General features: G+C 58.0%; 1 protein-coding gene across 1 annotated transcript; it reads left to right on the forward strand.

Moving 5' to 3' along the window:
- The first annotated feature begins 925 nt into the window (after positions 1-925).
- On the forward strand, positions 926-15,402 carry Sdr42e2 (short chain dehydrogenase/reductase family 42E, member 2). The gene is made up of 12 exons (XM_005405068.2): positions 926-980; positions 1,350-1,540; positions 1,836-1,931; positions 3,669-3,726; positions 4,367-4,485; positions 5,015-5,090; positions 7,373-7,455; positions 8,957-9,094; positions 9,551-9,616; positions 11,339-11,402; positions 12,834-12,907; positions 15,127-15,402. The coding sequence occupies exons 1-12, from the start codon at positions 926-928 to the stop codon at positions 15,379-15,381; spliced, it is 1,275 nt and encodes a 424-aa protein (XP_005405125.1). The 3' UTR covers positions 15,382-15,402.
- Positions 15,403-17,597: the final 2,195 nt, after the last annotated feature.

Here is a 17,597-nt window from a genome sequence, read left to right on the forward strand (position 1 = left end):
GGGTGAGCGGGGCCGGCTGAGCGGGGCCGGCTGAGCGCGGGCCGGGTGAGCAGCCGGGAGAAGGCAAAGGAGACGCGGGCTCCCCGCCCAGCGTGAGGAGCGCGGCCGCCTCCCGCGCCCGAGGCCGAAGCCTGGCCCTCCCGGGGCTCACCCGTTCCCGCCCTGGGGTCCCGTGGACCGGACTCGGCTGCGCTCTGGGTGACTCCCACCGCAGTTCCCTCGTGTGTCCTGCGCCTCGGTCTCCACTGCGGATGACGGGGACGTTGGCTTCTCCCACCCGGGGACGGCCGGGAAAAATGAACGCAGCCGCAGGGGTTCGCCCGGTGTTCCTGACCGCCGACAAGTGCGCGGACTTCGTTCAGCCCCTGGGGCGACCCAGGCACTGTCCTGGGTGCTGAGGACGCCGCAGCCAGCACAACCCCCACACAGCTCGCGGTCTCCTTCACATAGCTCTTTGGTACCTCAGGGCTACCCTGGGAGGCAGACAGCAGCCGGGCAAGGCAGGCCCGTCTTACAGCTGCGGATACTGCAGTGCAGGGAAAATTTTAAGGACCTTGCCGCCTGGTATGGTGGTGCTCACCTGTAAACCAGCATCTTGGAAGGGAGATAGGAAGATTGTGAGTTTGAACCCAGCTTGGGCACTTTAGTGATTTGGCAAGACCCTGGCTCAACCTTGTGATCCTCCTGCCTCAGCCTCCCAGAGTACTGTGATTACAGGTGTGCCCTTCCACACCTGGCTTACTGTGGAGGTTCTTGAGGCTGCAAAAGAGTCAAGTCCACAGGGAGTTTGGTGGGTCTCTAATTTCCGCCTGGAATTCCCTTCAGTTCTAGGTGTCTGATAATCTTTATGACTTGAGACAACTTTAAAACATTCTTGTTTTTCTCCACAGGTCAACGGTTTCTGGTCTGCATGGCTCTCTAGAGGATGAAGCCCAACCCCACAGGCTCCTCCCCAGAGATCTGCAAAGCTGCAGGCCAGGGCGAGAAGAGCTGCCCTGTCTGCCAGGCCTGGGGAGGGATCTTAGGTCCTGGCTCTGGCTTTAGGTCAGGGCCAGGGCCTGGTATGGTGCCAAGGCCTGGGCCAGGGCCCACTGATGTTCTGGGGTCTGGACCAGGCCCTGGTGCTGTTTCTGGGCCTGGTGCTACTCTAGCAGCTGGGCCGGCAGCTGGATCAGTACCCAGTGCAGGAGCTGCTCCGTTACCTGGACCAGGGGCTGGGTCAGTAGCTGACCCAGGAGCAGCCCCGTTACCTGCACCAGAGGCTGGGCCAGCGCCTGGGCCGGGAGTAGGCCCTGTGGCCAGACGGGGCTCTGGATCTGGCCCCAGGCTCAGTGAAGCAACAGTCCCAGCACCGGCACTGCAGCAGAAGACTCAAGCCAGATCCACACAGGCCCCCAGGCAGAAGGTGCTGGTGACAGGAGGAGGCGGCTACCTGGGCTTCAGTCTGGGGTCCAGCCTGGCCAAGAGCGGCACAGCTGTCATCCTGCTCGACCTCCGCAGACCCCGGTGGGAGCTGTCCCCGGGGACCGAGTTCATCCAGGTGCAGAGGCTGGCGGTGACGGGCAGGGAACAGTGTCGTATGTGAAACCAGAGGTGGAGTTTAAGATCCCAGGCTGAGGAGCCAGACCTCCGTTCCTCCCACCTGGGCAGCCGTGGTCCCAGGCTCCACCTCCCTAAGCCTTGGTGTCCTCACCCCTGCTGGTCTCTCTTGAGCCCTGCATGCTTGGTCTGAGTGGGGTCGGGGCCATCGCTGGGACTGGGCAGGGTGCAGAGTTACCATCGCAGTTTGCTTCGAACCTGAGCCTCCTCCGGCACCTCTGTCTTCTCTGCTTCAGGCTGACGTCCGAGACGAAGACGCCCTGTACCGCGCGCTGGAGGGGGTGGACTGTGTCTTCCACGCGGCCTCCTACGGGATGTCCGGTGCTGAGAAGGTGAGGCCCCCACACTCGCTCCTGGAGTTGGGAGCACGGGCTTCACATCAAGGCTGTGCCTGTTGTGCCCCGATGTTCCTGGTTGCTCTTCTCCTCCTCCGGGGAGACTCTGGGCCCCTCCTAGCTGGCCGTCTGCAACCACAACACCGAACACCAGTTCTGCCGCTTCTAGCCTCTGTCACCTAGGCAGCTGAGCTAGGCGAGCCTGCCATTCCTCATCTGAAAAGCGCGCACGGCGCGCTCCCTGCGCCACAGACTTTTCACAGAACCGTGTGACTGTATCGCATAAAAGCACACGTACACCTCCGACTCAGAAACTTGGCTGACTAGCTGGGCATGGTGCTGCAGGATTTTCATCCCAGCACCCGGGAGGCTGAGGCAGGGGGCATCAAAAGTTGGAGGCTGGCTTGGGTAATGTAGCTGTTTCGAAATTCAAAAATGGAAAAGTGGGCCGGAGATGTAGCTCAGTCCAAAGTCCTGGGTTCGGTCTTCATTAATTGGTTTTAAAAAAAAGAAGAGGGCCGGGGATGTAGCTCAGTAGCATGGCACCTGCCTGGCAAGCGTAAGGTCCTGAGTTCGACTCCTGGTTCCAAAAAATAAAGAAAAAAAAAAAAAGAAAGAAAGAAAAAGGAGAAAAGGAAAAAGAAATTACACTGATTTGTATATTTATGGCATTATTTTTTAGTAACAAAACACTAAAAATAATCTAAACATCCATAATTTGGGGACTATTTGAATACATTGTGAGTGAATCAATACAAGGTACAAAACAGTGTTTAGTGTCCTGTTTTGGTTTTTGTTTGAAGAAAGGTAGGGCGTGATTACTTACATACTGCACTCACATAGGCCTATGTGCTGATTTGTCTTTTTCCTTCCTTTCCCTGCCTTTCTTTTTTCTTTTTGGTGCTGGGGAGGGAACTTAGGGCCTCGCACAAGCTAAGCATGCACTCTACCACTGAACCACACCTGCAGCTCTGTAGATGTTAATAAGCATACACGATCTCTGAAAACATGCTGTTAACAGTGTTTGCCTCTGTAGAGGGAAAAAGAAGTTGTTTAATCTGTAGTCATATTACCTATCAAACCAAAAACACTGCAATGAGAATAAATATATTTTAAAAAAATAAACATAAAAACTAGGCATGATTGCATATGCCTGTAATCCTAGCACCTTGGGAAGCTGAGGCAGGAGGATTTCAAGTTTGAGCCAGGCTGAGCAACTTAGTGACTTAGCAAGACCCTGTCTTAAAATAAAAATTTTTAAAAAGGGCTGGGGATGTAGCTCAGAGTGAAGGCCCTAAGTTCAGTCTCCAGTACTAAATGAATAAATGGCCCACCTCTTAGTGGTGTTGTAAGGACTGAGTGAGATCGGGATTGAAATGTGCTGGCACTGTCCCCAGCACTTAGGAGAGGTCACTGCAGACCTGTTCTGGTTCTTTACACCCTCGCCCCTCACCAGAGCAGATTCCCTGTGTCCATCTTACAAGATGAAGAAAACTGAGGCTTTGAGAGCAAAGTGCCCGGGCCTCACTTTGTCTGCTGCGGTGACTGTGAAGGCAGCCACGGTCAGGTGCAGCCAGCTGGGAGCCCTCGCCGCCACTGGGCACCTCAGGACCCCTGCCTCCGACTGGACAGCCCGCCAGCCCCCTGCCCTGCCCGACCCTGTGCCTGGCCTCTGGCCTCAGCAACATGGCAAGAGACAACATCATGACCGCCTGCTTCCATCTTGTCTTTTAGCTGCAAAAAGAGCAGATCGAGTCTATAAATGTCGGAGGCACCAAACTAGTGATCGACGGTAGGTGCCCAGCGTGGCCTGAGTGTGCCCGGCTGTGTGCTTCCTCCTCTCCGTCTCCTGCCACAGGCCCGGCTCCCGGGAGGAGGTGGGGGGCAGAGGCGGGGCCTCCTGCCCTGGCCGTGCCTGCCCCGCTGAGGACCTGTGGGCAGGGCATGCCCCTGTGTGTGGGGCTGCCAGGCCCTGCCCGGGCTTCCTCAGTGTGACCGGGAGTGGAGTGGGCATTCAGGGCCTAGGGGGGCAGAGAGAGAAGCGCCTGCCGTGCCCAAACAGAAGGCCCCCTGGGGATGCCCTGCCTTGTCCTGCACTGCTCTCCGCTCTCAGTCTAGATTGCCTGTTTCCTATGTCCCCACTGAGGGAGACTTTCCTCTCACTTGTCCCGGAAGGGTAGTTCAGGGGCCAAGGCCACACTGGGAGGGAAGAATGCGCAGTCCCGGTCCCCAGGGGGCCATGCAGCAGGGACTCAGCCCGCATCCCAAGTTAAGGGGAGCACCCGCCCCCCGAGCAGCTCCGCACTGGGCGCATCCCGGGCCTGGGGTGCGTGCTGGGCACTGGAGAGTGGAGGGCTCGCACCTCCTCGGTGACGGCGCACGCAGCCCTCGGTGTGTGCGTCTGTGCGTGCGATGTGCGCCTGTCGCCGCAGCCTGCGTCCGCCGGCGGGTCCCGCGGCTCGTCTACACCAGCACCGTCAACGTGGCGTTTGGCGGGAAGCCCATTGAGCAGGGTGACGAGGACTCCGTGCCGTACTTCCCCCTGGACGAGGTACCCGCTTCCAGGAGGGGTGGGCGTGGCCAGCGGGCCCCGGGCCCACAGCCCAGAGGGTAGGGGTGCGGAGGGCAGGGTCCGTCTCACAGTTCAGGGTGAGTCCCAGCAGCAAAGAATCCCCAAAGCTGGTGGCACCGGCCTACTTCCGTTTCATCTTGCCATGCCTGGAGGGGCTTTGAGGTCAGTCAGACCTGCCGTGCACCCCTGCCTAACGCCACGCGGGCACTTCCAGCATCCGCTTCACAGGGCGGGCGCTGGGGGCTGCCCAGAGCCTCCCTGAGCCCGGGGCCCTGGCCGTCTTACTGTTCTGACCCCAGGGCCCCCTCTGCTGCGGTGACCGTGAAGGAGATCCCCTGGGTTCCCCCCGGGGAGAGGAGGGGCTGCGGGGCTCAGCACTGGGCTGAATAAAGCAGCCAGAAGCCCTAGAGTCCACTGCACAGGGTCTGAGGGGAAGGGGTGGGTGGGCCAGGCTGGGGTGGGCCAGTGCTCCCCACAGCTGGTGGCTCTGCTCCCTGTCCTCTGGCAGCACATGGACCACTACTCCCGAACCAAAGCCATCGCGGACCAGTTGACCCTGATGGCTAACGGGACACCTCTCCCAGGTGAGTATTGGGGGGCCCTCCTCGCAGCACACCTGCCTGCTCACTCCTGCCCCCTCCTAATCTGCGGTGATTATAGTTTTTAGCCAACAAGCACCTGAGGCCCAACTTCCTTCTGAGTGACAGCTCTCGGGGCCCTTAGTCTTTCACCCCTGAGAACACTGAACACCTCCCAGGGGTGCAGCCAGCAAGAGCAGGTCTGTCCCTGCCCTGACGGTCTTCATGGTGTAATGGGAAGAGACTGAGGCTAAGCCAAGTCTAGCCCTCTCTTCTGTCTCGGGAGAGCGGATCCAGTTTTAGAGCCTTCCTTAAATAAAGGAATAGAGCGATGTAAACGTGGACAATGCCGTAGCTCTTTGGAAGAGCTACACAAGCGAGGGGCCTTAAAGTTGACCTCTAAAAACCTTGCAGAAAACAGGCCTCGACTGCCTCACGCCTTATCCTTTGTGGTCATACAGAAGTAATCCGCATTTCTTGAGGGCTTACTTCATGCCAGGCCCAGTTCTGCATGTGAATGTCATGCAAAAGACTAACGCTTCTCGGCATCCCTATGAAGTTAGCACCTTGGGTATCCTTGCCTTCTAAAGTCCGGAGCTAAATCCATCCGGATAAATGCCTTGTTATCTGAATTGTCACTACCAGCTTTCTGAAGTTCAGGAAGTGAAAAAACGTCAAACCACTGGGTTTCCCTTTATTATCAAAACTGTCTGACTTTGAGAGCCACATGGTTTTGGACAGGAGAAATGCCTGAATTATAAGCCCCAGTTTACAGGGGGGAAAACTGAGATTAAGTGACTTAACTCAGGATCACATAGCTAGTAAGCGGCAGAGACGGGATGTGAACCCTAGGGGAGTCTAACACCGGAGCCGAGGTCTCACCCCCTGTGCTGTGTGGTAGGGGCAGAGGAGCAGGTCCCTGGGTGTGGGCTCTTTCCCTGCCCACTGTCCCTGGGCCAGTCAGGCCTTGACCCATGGTCCCGGGGTCAACATCCAGCTGTGTTTTCCCAGTTTTGACGTTGCAGCTGAGTTCGCTTCTCTACCTGGAGCCTCCCCCGCCAGGCCAGACCTCAGCCTGCAGCTAGCCACCTAATCCTTCGGCTGAGAATTATTTATACGAGCACCCCCAGCTTTCCATGGTCAGGACAGTCATGGATACCCCGGGCCCGGCCCCTCTGTGACGTGGCCGCCCAGTGCCCTGCCAGCCACTGTCAGTGGCAACCTGATCTCCCTGCACCATGCTCCAGAGACCTAGAATTTAAACTTAGCCACAGGCTGTTTACAGAACCGCTCACCCGACACCAGCACAACACCAGCGCGGTCATCCGGGGTGATTTCCACCCCTGTGACCCGCGCTGGTCCCTGGGGTCGTCCCAAGCGAGAGGCCCCACGTCCTGGCTGTAGAGTCCACGTGTGTGCTCTGTCTCGGTGTGCGTCCTGTGGCTGTCGCAAATGCGGTGGCTTAAAACAGCATTTGAGTCCCTTCTCCGCACCCGGGAGCCTTCTGGGACGTCCTCGGGCTGCTTCCCCCTGAAGGCTGGGTGGGGTCTTCCTTGTCTCTTCCAGCTGCTGGCGGGTCCCACAGACTCGCACTCCCTGCCTCCATCCTCTCCTCTCCTCTGTCTCTTCTGAGTCCACTCTAAGGACACTTGTCACGGGATGTGAGGCTCAGCTGGGTGATCTCACCTGAGACCCTTAATACAGCCATGAAGACGCTTTTTCCGATAAGGTCGACCTTCAGTTTCTAGAACATGGACGTGCTGGGTGGCGCCATTTCCCCACCTCCACCGGCCTCCTCGCAGAGTGAGGGTGTTGAGGGACGTAGCTGTCTGGGTATTTTATTACAACGTGGAGACACCGGCCCTGGCTTACTACTTAGGAAAAGGGAACTTTTCTTGGGAAAAGGGAACAAGAGGAATGTGGCATAGCCTCTGGAAAAGACTTCCAAAAGTGTGACCTCCAGGATTGGGGCAGCCCGAGGGACCTGCTGGCGGGAGCTGACGACCAGCCTCCTTGGGGAGACCCTCTCCTAGGTTTTCGGGTCCCGCTGGCAGTGGTGCTCAGAGTCACTCCTGGGGAGAGCACCCGGAGGCCTCGTCCTGACAGCACCCCCTGCAGGGCATGTGCAGCAAGGGCGGAGTTCCCGGAAGGAAGGCGGGGTGCTAGCAGCAGAGGATGGCTACACTGGGCTCTCCCTACTCAGTAAGGGCCAGAAAGCACCACTGGCCTTGTGCGCCCGCTCCCTGCCAGCTCCCCTCCCGGCCCCTGACTACTCCCCTGTGTCCTAGGAGGAGGAACTCTTCGGACCTGTGTCCTCCGGCCGCCGGGGATTTACGGCCCTGAAGAGCAGAAACACCTGCCCCGAGTTGCGGTAGGGTTGTCCCGGCCTCCTGGGACCTGAGGCAGAGGGAGCCAGGCTCATGCACACGTTGATCGGACCTCCCCAGCCCCTGGGGACCGCGTGGGTCTGCGGGCACAGTTTCCTGGGCCTGGGACCCTGGGCTCTTGGAGCCACCCCTGCCCCCACCAGGCATGGCCCCCTCAGGCCCGCCAGGATCGGAGCTCCTGGTGTGGGCCGGCCAGGCCTGGCACGGTGAGGGGAAAGGGAGCTGTGGCCCCAAGGAGACAGAATCTGTCACCTGCGTTCACCTGTGAGCTCCCTGAGGGCTAGGGGCCCCTGTCATACCAGAGTCTCCAGAACAGCTCTTGCTAAAAAGGCAAGATGCTGGGAGTATAGCTACACGGGGCTCCAGGCCCTGCCCTTGCATTCCCCACGTTCTAGTCAGGGAGGCAGAATGCACGTCAGCTCTGGGGTGGCGAGGCAGTATAGCGGGAAAAGAGCGTGGGCCGGGCATAGGGGGGCAGAGGGCTTCCCGGAGGAACCTGTTTGGAACCAGCAGAAGGGGTCCACGGGGAGCTGGGGTGCTCGGGAGAAGACAGGCCAGGGAGGGCGCAGCTTGGGCACAAACTAGAAATGAGAAAGTGCCTGGTCAGGGCAGCAAGCAGCAAGAGGTCCCTGAGGCTGAATCCAGTCTGGAAGCACAAGGTCCTAGGGAGCCATGGGAAGTTACCCCGGGAACGATGCTCTGGTTTGCAGTGTAAGGGTGAGCTTCTGCGAGGGCTTGTCTCTATTTTTTATTTTTAAAATTGGCCAAGCTCTCAGGGAAGGTGGGGGTCAGCCTCAATGACTGTCCCCCATTTATTCGGGTGACAGATATTTACTGAACTCTCACTGTGTGCTCAGGGCTGTTCTAGGTTTTAGGATAGGTCAGTGAACCGCCAGGTGACTCCTGCCTCGTGGGGCCTCAGTTCTCCCTGGGCGATGGGTACTATCGTTGAGTTACAGGGTCACTGGCAGATGAGGTGGTCTAGAGCAGTGCGGTGGCCGAGGGGCGGTGGCAGTGAGCACCCGAGGGGTGTCAGCGGGTGACAGAGGCACGGAGTATCTGGGGCCTGACCAGGAAGGGCGTCTTGGCCATTGTCAGAGCTCCAGCTTTCACGTGGCAGAAGTGTTCCCAGCTGAGCAGAGACCTGGTCTCCGGCTTAGGGTTGAGGGATGCCCCAGCTGTGCAGAGCTCAGATGCAGGGGTGAGGCTGGAGGGATGACGCTCAGGCGCCCCGCGCGAGGCGGGTGGCAGCCCACAGGTGAGGAGTGGCTGGGTCCTGGGCAAATGGCCGAGCAGATTTGCAGACGGGTTGCGTGTGGCAGGTGAGCAAAGGTGGGAAAGTGGACGGCGCTCGGGCCGAGTGGAGACAGGGGGAGGGCACCAGACACCCCGGCTGGGCGCGAAGGCCTGGCGCCCTGAGCACGCGGGGCCCAGCCCAGCGCGTCCCCGCTTCAGTCTGCGTCCGTCGCGCTCCCCTCTCGCCAGAGCCACATCAAGAAGAGGATGTTCCTGTTCCGCTTCGGGGACCGCAGGGCGAGGATGAACTGGGTCCACGTGCGCAACCTGGTGCAGGCACACGTGCTGGCCGCGGAGGCGCTCACCGCGGCCCGGGGCTACGCGGCTGTGAGTCTCCCGTGAGCCCTCCCACGGGGAGGCCCAGCCCCGCTCCCAATGTCTTTCCTCCTTTTACATGGCTGGCAGGACTGTCAGCCAGGGACCCTGGGGTGAGGGTGGAGGCACCTTCAGAAGGCATCGTTAGCTCTTCACGGTGACTCGCAAAGTTGGTGTGCTGATTCCAAAACAACAGCCACCAAATACTAAGCATTGATGTAGATGTCACGTTCAAGCTAAACAGCCCAAGAGGGAGAGTCCATTGTATCTTCCCATTTCTCAGATGAAGAAACAGGTACAGAAAGCTTGATTGACTTAATCTGGGTCACAAAGCTTGTCAATTTGGTGGCCCTAGAATGTACAGTGGCCTGTCCCTGGGCCCGAGGGCTGGGGTTGAAGCCATCAGAGGGGTGGGGTCAGGCTGGCGGGCAGTCGCCTCACTGTCCTCCTTCCCTCGTGTCCCCCCAGAGTGGGCAGGCGTACTACATCAACGACGGGGAGAGTGTCAACCTCTTTGAGTGGATGGCCCCGCTGGTAGGTGTCTGGACAGCAGCCCCCCTCACAGTGAGAGTGTCGAACCCCGTCTCTGTCCCCCTCATCCTTCCCCACTTCCGGGACAATCAGAGGAGCTCACAGGAGAACTACCTGCTCCCTGATTTGTATCAGCTTCTAGCCCTCTGGGGGTTTTGCTGTTGCTTTGCTTTGTTTGCCAAGCTAGGGATGGAACTCAAGGTCTTGCATACGCTAAGCACAAGCAAGTGCTCTCTCACTGAGCCACCTCCCCAGCCTGCGCTGTGCTCCACCATCCTGGGTGTGGAGGCCCTAAAAGAGGTATGTCGAAGATGCCTAAAGCACGAAGGAAGGGGTTCAGCCCCTGGGCTCCTGTGACAACTCTGGCCTCCTGTCTTAGCCGCCCACAGACGCCTCCTGGGGGCCAGGCCTGCCTTGATGGAATGGAGCAGAAATCCTGGGCTACAGGCCCTATCCTCCAGCTCACACACTCCCCACAGTCACCTTCTAGGGGGCTGGGGATTTAGCTCAGTGGCACAGCGCCTGCCTGGCAAGCGTAAGGTCGTGAGTTCGATTCCTGGTACCAGAAAAAAAGACAAACGAAAAAAAAGCAAAGTCACCTTCCAGACAAGGCAAAGCCAGCCTGATGTAGCCAGCAAAAGAGATCCTTTGTCCTCCCAGCTCGGGTAGCCCACAGAAGTTTTAGTTTGTTTTATTAAGATCACAAGTTTATGGAGATATAACTCACAAACCTTGAAATTCACCTATTTTAAGCATACAAGTCAGCGATTTTTAGTTTATTCGGAGTTGTCCAACTATCACCATCATTAATTTTAAAACAAGTCATCATCCTCATAAAAACCACGACAAACCCGTACCTATCAGCAGCCAGTAACACCAACCCCAGCAGCCACAGATCTTTCTGTCTGTAGATTTTCTTATTCTGGACATTTCCTATAAACGGAAACGTACAGTGTGGGACCTTGTGTGTCTGGCTTCTTTCTCTTAGTTTTCAGGTTTGATCTGTGCTGTGGCATGTACCCTGTTGGTATCCATTCCTTTTAATTGCCCGAAACACTGCCTGTTATGGCTATATCACCTGTTACCTGTCCATCAGCGGATGGAAATTTGGGTTCTCCATTTTTGGGCTGTTGTAGATAGTGTGCAGTGACTACTTGTGTGGACCTGTTTTCAGTTCTCTTAGATATACACCCAGGAGGGTGTTGGGTTGCAGGTAGCTCTGTGCTTGCAATCTTTAGGGGAGCTACCAACCTCTTTTTCAAAGCAGCTGCAGTATGCTCGTGTCCCCTGCAGTGCAGGAGGCTCCAGTTTCTCCTTGTCCTGCCAGCCCCTGTCATGGTCTGCCTTTTTGACCTGGAGAGTTTCATGGCAGTGAGGAGCTCAGTTCAGCCCGTGCCAGCCTGCTCCCCTTCGCGCCTCGGCAGCCACTTCTCCCACTTGCTGCTCTCCCCCTTAGTAGAAAGGTCAAACCAGATGCCATTTAAGTGCCTGCGTGTCCTTAGGTGTGGGCAGATGTAAATAATAATCAAATGATGTGAATGATCCCAGGGCACACACCACCAAAACACACTTAGGAGTAGATTTCAAGACTGGTGCGGACTTGGGGCTGGCTTCGGGGGTGCTCCTGTGGGCTAATGGGGAGTCTGCCAGTGTGGGTCACAGAGACAGGTGGTCTTTCCACACCAGCCCCTGGACAACGCTCATCCAGACCATATTCCCTTGCAGTTTGAGAAGCTGGGGCACCGCCAGCCCTGGGTCCAGGTGCCTACTTCCTGGGTTTACCTGACAGGTAAGGAAAGGCACATGTGTGCAAAAGCCCACCCGGTACAGGTATGCTCAAAGGCAAGCTTACCTGATCTGACCCCCAGGGCCAGGAGTAGCGGGAGGCAGATGGGGATCAAGGCCCAGAGTTGCCACGCCCTGCCTTGCCCATGGAGGGGCGCAGGCCCCAACACTCAGCACCATGGTCCCCGCCGTGGTCTTGACCCTTGTTTAAACCCTGATCCACTTGCAAGGCCTGCATGATTGGCCCATTGTAAGGATGAGGAGACCAAGGCTCTGAGACACCAGCGACCCGGCTGCGGTGCCGCGGTGAGAAGTGGGGAGCAGCTCGGATACCGGGCATGGCCAGCTCCGCTTCCCGTGCTGGCCGGCGTCATGCCAGACAAGCGGGGAAGGGGCCCTGGGGCTGGCCTGTCCCCCAAGGGGGGGTCACCCTGAAGTTAGGGCTGCTTTGGGACGTGCCAAGGCCCCATTTTTAACCCTAGGTGATCCTCCTCACCCTGAAGGTCAGTGTCTGCACCACCCCCACCGCAGCGTCCTCGCCGCTGCCCTCCATTCTCACCCCAGCACCCGCCCCCTTCCAGCTGGGAGAGAGCAGGCACCTGGCACGGCATGGCCGGAGCAGGGGACGGGTGGCCCTCGAGTCACCAGTGGGGGTGCTCCCGGTACCCCTTTGACCAGATCTGCTGTGTTTTAAAGGCACGGGGATGTTGCCAGTGGAAACAAGGGTTCGTACACTTGTTCCCCAGAGCACACGCTCAGGCGGCTTCTCGTGCACAGCACAGCCCCTGTGCGGCGACTGACGCGCCTGGCCCTGGGCCGCAGCGAGGGCTGCTGCAGGGATGGTGTGTGCACTTCCGGTTCCTGGCGTGCAGGCGACGGCTGTGTTTCTCCACCTTGACTGCACATTAGCCTCACCTGGACCTTTGAAAACAGAAAATAAAAATATCAGCCTCGGTCACACCCCAGGACCCGCGACAGCAAGGCCCGCAGGGCGCGGTGGGAGGGAAGCCCAATGTGCAGCCCAGGATGAGAAGCGCGGCTCCGAACTGCCCCTCCTGAGGGAGCACAGTAGAATAGGAGAGGGACTTATAACTCCTAACCTGGGGCTGGGGATTTAGCTCAGCGGCACAGCGCCTGCCTGGCAAGAGCAAGGTCTTGAGTTCAATTCCTGGTACCGGAAGTAGAACAAACCACAAAGAAACTCCGAATCTGCTCAGATCTCAGTCCTTTAACGTTACTGTAATAACGCGGGGCTTGTGGATGTACTTCCCAGCTAGCCAGGCACCCCAGCATTTGCTGCTGATGTAAAGGAATCCAGTGACTTTTCTAGAGGGACCCCAGAGAAGGAAATAGCGCCCCCAGTTAGCCCACCCTCAAGGCCTCCCTGAAGTTTGCGTGCAGTGAGATCCCGGGTCACGGGTCCCTCTCCCTGCAGCCGCCGTGATCGAGTACCTGCACCTGGCCCTGAGACCGGTCGGCAGCGTCCCCCTGCTGCTCACCCGCAGCGAGGTAAGTGGGCCCTGGACGGCTCCCTTCGCTCCTTTCCTTTTCAGCCCCTCTGCCCTCTCCCCGCTTTGTCTGTGCTCTCGGGACCTTCCAGGCGGCCCAGTCCAGCGCCAGCTCCTTTAGAACCTTCCCAACTGCTGGGCTCTGGCTCAGGCGGTGCCGCCTGGGTCTGAAGGGCGACAGCTCCCAGTCCATCCCTCCTCGTGGCTGGTGTTTCGGCTCAGCTTCCCAAAGGCAGCTCCGTGATCTTCACGATCACCCTCTGTGCAGTCACGTGCACACACGCTCTAGGCCCGGGGACGCTAGGTCCCTAATCTGCGTGTACGAGACAGTAAGTATGTACTGCGCACCTACTGTGCGGTACAGAGTGCTAATCTCGCTACTCTCAGAGTCATGATGCAGTTTTACATTTGCTTAGCACATACAGCTTAAAAGAGGCTTTTTTAAATGCAGATTATAAACAGTAAAGCAACGGGTGGTGTCTGGGGTCATATGGAAAGCCCTTTCCAGCCCACTCTTTCACTTTATTCTCTGATATCCTGCTAAGTTAGGGAAGGCAAAAATATTATGACCTGCGCTTTATGAGGAGAAACTGGCCGTTGGAGAGATTAGTCACTTGTCTAAGGTCAAACCACACCGGGATCAGGTTCAGACTCCACACCCAGTGCTCCCTGAGGGGGTGGAGCGGGCACAGCCCCCTACGATTTCTGCTTTGAGCCATGCAGGATGACAATAGCGACCTCTGTTGAGTGGTGATCCGCTAGGCCCAGTCCTTTCAGGCCGTTTAATCGTCACTGCTGCTCTTGAGTCGTACATTGTGAGCATGTCCATTACAGAGGAGGACGTAAGACACACAGTGAAATAATCAGGTGATACTGGGGTTCCCATGCTCCCCTAAATGATTCCAAACTCAACCACGAGCTTGTGAAATGCAGCAGGAATCCCACCCATGCAAAGTAGTTGCCAAGATGCTACTGAATTGCTCAGGCAGGGACTTGACCCTCTTGTCTAAATCGTGGATTTCCTTGTTCTGCTCAGTGACAAAAGGATCCTTAATGAGCTGAGGAAGTTTTTGAGGGCTGTGGCTTATGTGTCCCCTGCTGGTCAGTCTGTGGCACAACAACCAGCCTTCTAGGTTGATTTTAGAGCCATGCATCATTTATTGAGCACCTATTATATGCCAAGTAACAGAGGTGACTATAAACTCAGCTGGAACAAGGCTACTTCTGCACTCCCCAAAGCCCTGAAATGACCAGCTAGGGTAAAATGGACAAGAACTGACCCCTTTCCCTTTCCCACTAAATTCTCCAAGACCAGGGCCTGACAGCTTGATCCCAGGGGCTGCTTCAGTGCTGTGGGAGACTCAAGCAGCCAGCAGGCTCTTCCCCAGAGCTCATCTGAGGAACAAGAGGTGACGGAATGAGGCAGGTGGGAGATCTTCAGGCCTCAGCATGGGGGTGAAGAACACAGGCTAGCATGGGCTGCTCCTCTGTGACCCTGGGCAAGTCATTAACCTCCCTGATCTTCAATTTCCTAATATGCAGAGAGGAAATGCTGCTGAGGAGAAAATGATGTAAGAAATATAAAGGACTTAGCCGGGTCAAACAGAGTATGTGCTCCATAACTGACAGCTGTCATTACCCTTGAACTCAGTAGGCCTCGGGCCAACTGGTAGAGAAATCCAACTCAGACCTTGGAGAGAATCTCTCTTAGGCACACTTAGTTAACAGCCAGGAGGGCTGGAGGCTGTGCCTGAGGCCCACCCCACAGCTGGTCTTGGGCTAAGGGGAGGAAGCTAGAACCACCTGCCAGGCGCCATACGCAGACCCCAGGCAGAACGCTGAGCTTCTCCTAGGGAATATCCAAGAGTGTAGGCATCCAGGCCTCCTGAGGTCCACACCGTCTAAGGCCGGGAGGTGCAGAGGTAGCACCTCTGCCTCTTAGCGACCAGGAGTTCTGTGTATACACGGCTGAGTTCAGCGGGCCTGGAGAGGTACAGAAGTCATCCTGAGGCGTCACCCCCCAAGGAAATGCGGATGTGTGAGCGAAGAGCAGCGGGAAATGCCCCCTAATTGGGGCATCGCAGAGACAAGACGCAGCAGCCGAGTTCCTCCAAATCTCCACGACGGAGCGGCAGTCTCTGCCCTCTCCTCTCCCTAAATAACGAGGCGGAGCATGCTCACCCCTCGCGCTAGCCGGCCGCCGCCCCACCTCTCCCGCAGGTGCTGTCGGTGGCCGTGACGCACACCTTCCAGATCGCCAAGGCCCGAGCTCAGCTTGGCTATACGCCGGACAAGTTCAGCTTCGCCGACTCCGTGGAGCGCTACATACAGTCCACGAGCCGGCAGCCCCCAGCCTCCGCGGCGCGGACACTTCCGCGGATGCTGCTCGGGCTCCTGCTGCTTCTCGGCCTGCTCGGCCTAGCCCTGCACTTGCTAGGCCTGCAGCCTCTGCAGGCGGCCGGGCAGAGCCTCTGATCGCCGCTGCCCTGCCACGCGCACGCCGGCGTACAGCGCGTGGGCCCAGGCCCCGCCCCGCCTCCAGGATTTGTCCACTCCCGGGAGCCATGGCTCCGCCCCCAAGTCCTGGCCGCGCCAGCCCCGCGGCTGGCCAGTCCAGGCCCCGCCCCGTCTTCAGGATTTGGCTACGCCAGGAGCCATGGCTCCGCCCCTAAATTTTGGCTCCGCCCACCCCCGCCTTCAGGATTCGGCTTCGCCTGGGAGCCATGGCTCCGCCCCTACATCCTGGCTACGCCCCTGCCCCGCGGCAGGCCCTGTCCGGGCCCCGCCCTGCCTTCAGGATTTGACCACGCCCGGGAGCCATGGCTCCGCCCCTAAGTTTATGGCCACGCCCCTGCCCCGAGGCTGTTCTTGTCCCGGCTCCGCCCGCCCCGCCCCGCCTTCAGGATTTGGCTATGCCAGGAGCCATAGCTCCGCCCCTAAGTCCTGGCCCCGCCCCTGCCCCTGTGGACGGGCCGCGGCCCCGCCCCGCCCGTCCCCGGGCTGGAAGCGCAGCCGCTTGTCTGGCCTGGTTACTAATAAGCTCGCCCCCTCAAAGCGCGCTCCGCCTTCCAGGCTTCTCCAGCCTATACCTAGTTCTGCCCCATCCCCAGATTCTCCCCTGCTATGGTTACGTCCCCTTCCTGTCCCCCAGGCCTGCTCTCGAGCCCACCCTCCGTTTCTCTCTCCAACTGGCCTTGCGGTTCCCTTTAGGTCCCGCCCCGCCCCTGCGGCCTTTCCCTCGGCCCTGGCCACGCCCCCTTCTGGCCCCTCCCCTCCCCCCACGGGGTTGGACCCTGGTCCAGGAGCGCGCGTGCGCAGGCGGGCGACGCGCTCGGAGTCTGCGCCGGCTGCCCCTGCTTCCGGGACCGCGGGTCCTCCGGGGGCTGGCCGGGCTTTTCCGGGCGCGTCCTGGGGTCCTGCGGGAGTCTTGAGTTACACCCCCTTCCGCAGCGCTGCGCTGGGCTTGAAGAAACACCAGACTCGGGCTTCTGCCGGCCCAGTGTGGCCCTTTGGGTCCCAGGCTTGTGCTTTTGGAGATTACTCAGCCCAGTAGACACAAGCTTCTGTACCAGAAAAGAACGAAGAAATTTGTGAGCAGTTAAATGTCTCCCAGAAGTACCCATACAGTCGTAACGGGGAAGAGGAGGTGTCATCGGTCATACCTCGTGATTTGGCGGTGTTGCCGTTTGTTAATGAGCGGTAGCGGTGATCACCGTCCCCGTCAAGGGTTCGGCCCCGGAATTTCTCAGTCCGGCCCTGCCCTCCGCGGACACGCGCCTCCCTCCGCCTTGGTACCGCTGCGGGTGCCGGGCAGCGCCGTGTAACAGCCCGGGTGTGTGTGTCATCCGCGGCGCACGGCTACTGGCCGAGCAGAGCATGACCGCAGGGCCGACCAGCTGCGGCCGCCAGCGCTGAATATGGTTCTCCCTGGGGAGCAGGGAGCACGGTTTGTGCAGGAGCTGAAAAAAGTGCTTCTCTCCGCTAGGTCTATTTGTTATATCTGCATATAATTTTTTATTATTATTATTTTTGAGACAGGGTCTCACTGTGCAATTCAGGCTGGCCTTGAGCTCACTTTGTAGCCCAGGCTGGTTTCAAACTCGCAACGGTCCTCCTGCCTCAGCCTCCCGAGTGCTGGGATCACAGGCGTGCGCCACCAAGCCCGACTGTATATAATTTTAAAGAAGATCAGTAATCATCTTTTATGTCTGTAGTGCTTGACGCCTTGCAGGGTTTCATCTATATGATCATATTTGAGTCTTGGGGTCACCCTTACGATAGGATTCATTACCGTCATTTTATTGACGAGGAAACTGGGCTATGACTAACACGAGGTGAGGTGAGATGACTACTCTGTCACAGGGAGGATTTGGAGAAGCTGCCCCAGACCACTGGCACCGCGTGCTCCTCCACCCCTAACTTTTGTCCTCCAGAAATAAAAGATCCACTCCCTGTGGCCCTAAGCCTCGGAGCATTAAATAAGACTCCGGCATCCTGCTGGGAAGTTTTCAACAGTATCAAAGTTGCAGTCCCTGCAAAAGGGGAGCAGTTTAGTTTTATTTTAAAGGAATGGAGGTTGTGTGTGAGAGGTTTGTGCACTGGGCTAGCGAGTGAGCGGGTTTGCTCGGTAGTTTCTTCCTTTCCGTCCCTCCCTTCCGCGTTTATTTAACAAAAAAAAAAAAAAAAAAAAA

Source organism: Chinchilla lanigera, unplaced genomic scaffold (assembly GCF_000276665.1).
Source record: "Chinchilla lanigera isolate Chin_1 unplaced genomic scaffold, ChiLan1.0 scaffold00092, whole genome shotgun sequence".
Taxonomy (NCBI): domain Eukaryota; kingdom Metazoa; phylum Chordata; class Mammalia; order Rodentia; family Chinchillidae; genus Chinchilla; species Chinchilla lanigera.

Bases quoted from the DNA above. Each gene is read 5' to 3' on its own strand.
- Sdr42e2 (XM_005405068.2), top strand. From the start codon at position 926: ATGAAGCCCAACCCCACAGGCTCCTCCCCAGAGATCTGCAAAGCTGCA. The intron at 7,456-8,956 runs GTAGGGTTGTCC...CCCTCTCGCCAG, and splicing joins AACACCTGCCCCGAGTTGCG to AGCCACATCAAGAAGAGGAT. The intron at 9,095-9,550 runs GTGAGTCTCCCG...GTGTCCCCCCAG, and splicing joins CGGCCCGGGGCTACGCGGCT to AGTGGGCAGGCGTACTACAT.